The sequence below is a fragment of the Nannospalax galili genome, unplaced genomic scaffold (genome assembly GCF_000622305.1).
Source record: "Nannospalax galili isolate Female #2095 unplaced genomic scaffold, S.galili_v1.0 scaffold386, whole genome shotgun sequence".
NCBI lineage: Eukaryota > Metazoa > Chordata > Mammalia > Rodentia > Spalacidae > Nannospalax > Nannospalax galili.
In genome coordinates this window covers 2668565-2675993 of record NW_008356676.1, presented here as the reverse complement: position 1 = coordinate 2675993, position 7429 = coordinate 2668565, and the positions used below count along the sequence as shown (strand labels likewise).

At 42.7% G+C, this 7429-nt stretch overlaps 1 protein-coding gene across 2 annotated transcripts in view; it reads right to left on the bottom strand.

Moving 5' to 3' along the window:
• Window positions 1–389: 389 nt before the first annotated feature.
• Window positions 390–7429, bottom strand: part of Vwa8 (von Willebrand factor A domain containing 8) — a 438392-nt gene continuing 431352 nt past the window's right edge. For both annotated transcript variants that reach the window (XM_008854688.3, XM_017794762.2), the window contains exons 43-45: window positions 5701–5799; window positions 4669–4907; window positions 390–1728 (exon numbers count right to left, since the gene is read on the bottom strand). In XM_008854688.3, the coding sequence (XP_008852910.1) occupies window positions 1620–1728; window positions 4669–4907; window positions 5701–5799 (447 nt within the window). In that variant the 3' untranslated portion in view covers window positions 390–1619. The remainder of the gene's footprint in view (window positions 1729–4668; window positions 4908–5700; window positions 5800–7429) is intronic.

The following is a 7429-nucleotide window of genomic DNA, read 5'->3' as shown; positions in this document are numbered from 1 at the left end:
AACCATGTGTGCTGGATGGCTTTAGCTGTGAACTTGACACCTGGGTAGAGAGAGCCTCACTTGAAGAACTGCCTTCATTGGACTGGCCTGTGGCCATGTCTGTGAGGTATTTTCTTGATTGTTGAATGATGTGGGAGGGCCTAGCCCACTGTGGGTGGTGCCACCCCTAGGCAGGTTATCCTGTGTTATATAAGAAAGTAGGCTGAGCATGGGCCAGGGGAGCAAGTCAGTAAGCTCCCTAAGTGATGAACTGTGACCCAGGAGATGTAATCCACCCCCCCCCCGCCCCGCCCCGACGAAGTTGGTATTGTTCAGAGGAGAGGTGTGCTTTGTCACAGCAATTGAAGGCAAACTAGAACACCATGCAAACTTGCTGGGTAGTAATACAATCTTGGGAGTCTGACTGCTTTTATTTCTTTGACAATTGATAGCAGGAGATGGGGTGATAATAGAACAAATGGGTGTTTTCTTTTGTCCTATAATTAAATAAAATGAAATTAGGGCCCTGTATGATTACAGTGTACATGGGAAAGGTAACATTATCAACAAGATTAGTTTTTCCAGTTTATAGTAAGCACACACATAATGATGCCTCCATCATCAACTCTGAAAAGGAGCATCTTAATTAGATAGTTGGACAGAGCCTGACTTCTGTTAAAACCTTTGATTTTTTTTTTTTTTTTTTTTTTTTTTTTTAGACAGGGTCTCCCTGTAGCCCCAGCTGTCCTGGAACTCGCTATGTAGACCAGGCTGGCCTTGAACTCACAGAGATCCACCTGCCTCTGCCTCCTGAATGCAGATTGGAGGCATGCACCACCACGCCCGGACAACTTTGCATAATTTTTATATGAACGTTGTCAAAAAACATTCTTTGTTACAAGCACTTGTTATTTTTAGCACTCTAATTTGGTCACCAGAGTATACTCCACTGTGGAACTTTTGAGAAGTGTCAGGAAGGCACGGTGTTGTTCTCCTTCAACTCAGGCAGCAGGAGAGTAGGGCTCATTATTATTTGAAGAGTCTTTTGAAAGTCACATGGGAAAGCAAGCACTCCAAGGATCTTTCGATTCCTTTTAGCTTTGGCCAAAAGAATGGAATTATAGAGAAAGTCCAGCATCTTACTGCTGCTGGAGTACTTTTCGGTGGGTTACATGCTATAAAAAGTGATTATTTGCTGGGCAATGCAGATTGGTAAGCAAACAGAAATAATTATAGACAGGAACATGTTGAAGGGCTTGCAGACTTGTCCCTTGGTGTCAAACTATGGCCTGGAAGGCTTGGTAGCTCTTCTTATCTCAGGTAACAGTTGGTGTGTAAGGCTTAAAAAGCGGGGTATTTTTTCTTTTGAGTTTGGAACTAGACCAAGCCCTGTAGTTCCAACTCCTCCTTCCTTTAACCCTGACCTTTAAAAGATCCTGGTCAATTTGTTTCCTCTGAGGACTTCCAACACATCTGTGGTAGTAGATTTCCATTCATGAGTCTTCTGGCTCTTCTGAATTTGGATGACCGCACAAGTGTGGGAGAGCCAGGAGCGCAGCCACACACTAGTCTGCTTTGTCTTCTCTTCAGAATTCTCTGTTCCTATCTTGCTTCAAATTCTGACCAGTGAAGTGTGGTTCTTAAACACTGGACAACATGGTGGAGGTGAAGATCTGTTGTAAGATCTGAGGGATCTGCTTGGTGTCCATAGCAATAAAAGAGCGGCCAGCTGGTAGAGTTCTCTGAAGCCTGTAGGGAGGGGAAGGGAAAGAAATTACCATTGCAAATCAAGGCCCCCCTTCCAAACCTCTTGCCCTGGGCAAGCCTCAACAGCTAAATGGGCTCTTAAGAAAGGAAGCTTTCACTTTCTAATACCTGGCCCCACAGCCTGCAACTGAACTGGCCAGCACTGAGTTACAAAAGGCCTGGAAAAGCAACAGGGAAAGTACTGGCAAGCAATGAGCTCCAAGAAAGGTCTGCTTGGTGAGAAAATTAGTGAATGTGAAAAGAAAAGTCTCCCTTTCATGCCCACCATTTCCTGAGATAGAAGAGAGTCTTAGGGGCCCATATGGAATTAGCTCACCTGCATCTGGTCAAATGTGCTGGTCTCAGACTGTACTTCTAAGTGCTTCTCCTTTCTTAGAAAACAGGCCTCCAACTTGCAGCCCAGCCCCTTGAATAAGTGGGCTCTCTCTCTCTCTCCCCTCCTCTCCCCATTACATAATATGAAATGCAATCTGCACATCCAACTATTGCTCTGATGACAATACTGAGGTTATATAGACTTATGGTAATTTTTTAAATGTCAATTTATCATTTGGAACAAAAGGCCATCTTCGAAGGCAATAAAACTACAAGACACAGATGTACTGAAAAGAGCCTTCTTTCATTGTGCCAACAGAGTTTGGTTTCAGAATGATATTTAATAAAAATCAACCATCCTGTGTAGTATCATATATTTGGCATGCCTGGCAGACCAGTTAATACTGCAACATAACTTTTGCCAGTGGATGTTGGACCATTTCCCTAGGAAACCACAAGGGTATTATTGTGCTTTCTTAAGTATTCCAACAGGATCTGTTCATTAGAAAGACAAAAGAGCCATTTCAACTCCACCACTATTTGTTGAGCTTGCTGTCTGCCTAATGCTGGGCTTGTGCTGAGGAAATGTGGATAGAAAAGACATGGCTTGGTTTGAGGACAGGAAGGTTCTAAAAAATGTAAAGTGCTAACACATAAAAGTGAGAAAAATGCAGTCAGTGGCAATAACTGAAAAATAAAGTGACTGTGACTAAGCCTACAGCCAATGAGGGAACTAAGAGAAAGATGTCAGCACCTGAGCTGCTAAGTCCTGCCCTGGTTTGTATGAGTCTGTACACGGAGTGCAGCAGGTAAGATCAGTGGGAGACAAAGACAGGTCCTTGGTTTGTGAGGCAGGATTTCTGTTCGGAGATATACTTTCAGTTGTTTTTTCTGTTTTTTTTTTTGTGTGTGTGTGTGTGTGTGTGAGTATTTTACACAGAGAAAAACCATGAGCTCTGTTTGTAATTCAAAAAGATAAATGTTAGCATGCTTAAGTTATCAAAGTGTTTCTGGATCTCTCCTTTCAGGTCCTTCCCAGTGGTATTTATTGTCTGACCATAAATTTCTATAGTGAACATTCAGCATATCCAGTATAAGATATAACTCCCTCTCTCCCTCTTCCCCCCTCCCCCTCTCTCTCTATAGTCTTTCTTTGTCTCTGAAGTGTTCACCTATCTGGTTCTCTAGTAACAGACATATATATGTATACACACAGATACACACATTTATGTCTATATGTAGGCATATACATGTATGCTTACATATATCACTTATTGAAGAGTTAGTTTATAGGGGTATATATACATGTATATCTTTATATATGTCTGTCTAAATATACTACATATAGACATGCACACATACAAATTCATACAGTTTCTGTTATCAAAATAGTAGATGTGGGGCTGGAGAGATGGCTCAGTGGTTAAGAGCACTGACTGCTCTTGCAGAGGACCTGGGTTCGATTCCCAGCACCCACACGGCAGTACGAACCATCCTTAACTCCAGTTCCAGGGGAATCCAAAGCCCTCTTCTGACCTCCGCGGCACTGCACGGCACGGGTGTGTGGGACCCTGACTCGTCTAACCACTTCTTTCTGCTTCTGTAATTTGCTTGGCTTGAGGCAGCACTAACTCCCTTTTGACTAGCTGTTTCAGGCAAGCCTGGGCATGCCCAGGCATGTTGTAATCTTCAGTTACCACCCCCATCCTGGAAAGCTACAGATCAAGCAAGCCCAGGCATATAGCAGCCTTATAAGGTAAAAACAGAAACTTCTGGCCCCACAAATAACTTCTGGCCCCTACCAATAAGAATCCTCCCCATACTCAGGGCATAGGGCCATCCAGTCATTTTAAAGAATGCTTGGTGTGCGTGGGCTTCTGTGAAACTTCCCTATAAAAGCCTATCCCACCCTAGATCGGGGCTCTCAGTATGGATCCACTGCATCAGTGAAATCTGAGGGCCCGAGCTTAAGCCCGAATAAAAGCTCTTTGCTGTTGCATACACTCCAGACTCCTTGGTGGTCATTGGGGGTCACGAGATCTGGGCATAACAGGGTGCACTCACATACATGCAGCCAATATACTCATATACATGAAATGAAAAAAAACATAATACTTGATGTTTACTATTGTTTGTTTCTTTCCTTTTGTTTTTTTAATACTTGGGCTTGAACCTGGGGCCACATGCATGTTACATAGGTGCTCTACTACTGAGCTTCAACCTCAGCCCTAGATGTTTATAATTTTGAATATGATTTGAATACAAACTGATTAGACTGGGCTTGGAATCTCTGTAAAGTGCTGACTGTGTAAAATATTGTCTAATGTGTTAGTGGGGAAGTCAATTTGGTAATTATTTATTTTATGATTAGTTTAAATACAAACTGAGAAACAAAATTATGAATTTTTATAAAAATCCTAGAGCATCTATCAAACCTATGACTGCTTGTCCAAACAAGCTAGAGCACTGCTCCCAAGTAGATTATAAGTTGCTTCAGGGTAGGACCTCTAGATTCTGTTTTTCCTCTCTTCCTCCTCAGGGCTAAATCCAAGAAACAGCACATGCCAGGCATTTATTGTATTTGCTCTTTGCTACAGGAAAACTTACTTGGCTGCTTGATCCCCCAAAGATCCAATGAAAATGGCAAAGGCATTAACTTGAGGGTCACTAGTAAGAATTTGGGCAAACTTGGCAGGATGTATTCCATATCTTGACAGATTTGCATCACTTAAGACTATGACAAAGTACTCATCAGCTTCTTCTTTGGTAATGTCCTTGATGGCATGTTCTGTCCCCTCGAGCGTGTGGTCCCCACTCATGCAGAACTGAGAGTGGGCATGCATTGTCTGTATGTAAGGAAAGAGCACAGAATCATAGGTGAGAAACTCCTTTTTAACAAATGTGGTTTTTCTACTGATAGTGAAACTGCAGATGTGCCAATTACTACAAGCAAGTACAAGTGTCTGAATGAACTCTAGATTTACACATTAGAGTGACAACACAGCACAGTGATACTTGCATTAGACACAGGATTTGTTCTAAAACTATCATGACTTAGTTTTAAAATTCAAGCTCCAATTTAAAGTGAGAAAAATATAAGAGAATATGAAACTTGGCGTGACCCTGAAGAGGTATGAGACAGCAGAGACATAAGCAATGGACCGAACTTCCAGTGAACAGTCATTCTGTACTATAAACACTTTTCAGAAGCAGTGGGAGAGATTTGTTTGAAAACCACAATGAATATATTTCTACTGCAGATTTAAGCATGTAAAATTGAATTATCATCCAAAACGACTAAGAAATATATAAAATGTATAGAGTCCTCTAAAAGGGCCATACTTTCCTTTCTACTGAGCATGTTGGGCACACGAGGTGCCCCAGGTTACTCCTAACACAGTGCAAGAGGCACAACCCCAGAGAAACACGGTACTCTGAAAATACATAGTGAAAAATTTAAATTTGGATGCTGGAAAAAGGATTTTAGACATGAAAGACATTTTCTATTTAAGGCTTGGATGTTTATGGAATTGATAGCCTGCTTCTTTCCTAAAGCTACTGCTTCTTCAGCCAATCTGTTTATTTTTTCTCCAATCTGATAAAAGTTCTCACAATATAGAGGTAACAGAAAGTATTTACCTTCAGAATATCTAGTCTCTGTTTATTGTCCTTGGGGACTTTGTTCATTGGAACAAGGGCAATGTTGTAGCCGTCTCCAGAGTGTCCAGCAATGTCATACTATAGACAAGAGAGTCGGAGAGTTAGAAAGTCTGTCCCTTACAGAGCAATCATTGCTCCTGTAAATCTCCAACTCCAGATGTTCCAGGTTATTCAACATTTGTCCATAAAGAAATGTAGAATAACAACAGAGGCAGATGTGTGTTGATCAAAGCCCCCCCCCCCCAAAATAATAAAAATTTAGACTCATTCCTTTTGGGTCCACCTTCTTTTGTGATCTCTGGAAAGAATAATGAGGACACCGGGGGCTACCTCAAATTTCATTTGTAAGTTTCAAGGGAGACTCTGCACACACACACACACACAGTGTTAGGCAGAACACAAAAGGGATCTCAGGATTCCAGCTGCAATGCTCTCTATAATCTCCCCATAATTGTGGTCAAGTCCTGTAAACACAATGAAATATCACTTATGATTACATTAACTTACATGGCGAAAGGGATTCTGCAGATGTAATTAAATTTACTTGACTGTGAGTTAATCAAAAGATGGATTATCTGGTGCTCCTAACCTAATCACAGGAGCCTCTTGAAAGCAGAAAGTTTTTCCTAGCTGCTCTCTCCAGGGAGCACTCTGAGCCTGGCCCTGCCCTCACCTCCCTCTGCTTCCCTGGGCCTGCACTACTCACAGGCCTCTCTCCAGGGTAAGTTGATCATGCCCTCCTTGCCTTGACTCCCCCAACCTCATTCACCCTCCCATCTCTCCCGCAGGTCTCTCCTCCTAGCCTATGTCCTGTCCCATTCCTTGTCTTGGCGCCCCAGAGAGCTGGGGAACCACCACTGCTTCCTGATCCTGTGCATCCAGACCAACTCAGTTCCTTCTCAGGTCCCCAGGAACACTCTGGGCCTGACCCCGCCCTCACCTCCTTCTACTTCCCTGGGCCAGCAGGACCACCAGCCTCTTTCCTGGACGCCAAGGCTGACCTTTCTCTTCCTGATCCTTTGCATCCAGACAAACCTAGCTCCTCAGTGTAGTTCACAGGAGCCCTTGGGGCTGCTTCCCGCCCCCACCTTCCTTTGCAACTCTGGGTGGCATAGCCACCAGCCGCCTTAGACCAGCATATTTCCTGGGCCCGGCTCCCAGGCCAGTCCAACCCCCAAATTCCTGAGGCCAAAATCTTTCCTGGAGGGTTCCAGACCTTAGGAGAAAGCCTGAGAGCATCTGATCCTCATCTGACTTGGGCCTCTGTGGAAACTCCTGAAGACAAAAGCAATCTGGCCACTCCAATATAAAATCAAAACAGAGAACCAGAAGCTAGAGGAACCATCTTTTCATGCCCCCAAAGTAAACCACAGACACATAAAATTCACGAAAAGAAGCAGACCTAAACTTGAAGGCTTGAGTCCCACACAAGAATCAGAAACTACAAAAGAAATTCACATGTCAAAATCAGAGAAGAAATAATAACATGAAAAACCAAAATAACATATCACCAACAAATACCAATAGCCCTCTAGAGGAGTACAATGAGAACCCCCTAGAGATAATGCAGGACATGGAACTCAAAAGAACAATTATAAACATAAAAGAATTCAGCAAATTTAAAGGACACACAAAAAAAGAAATCAAAGAACTGTAGGAAAACAGGGATAAACTTCTGAATGAATTCAGAAAACTTAGAAATATTGAA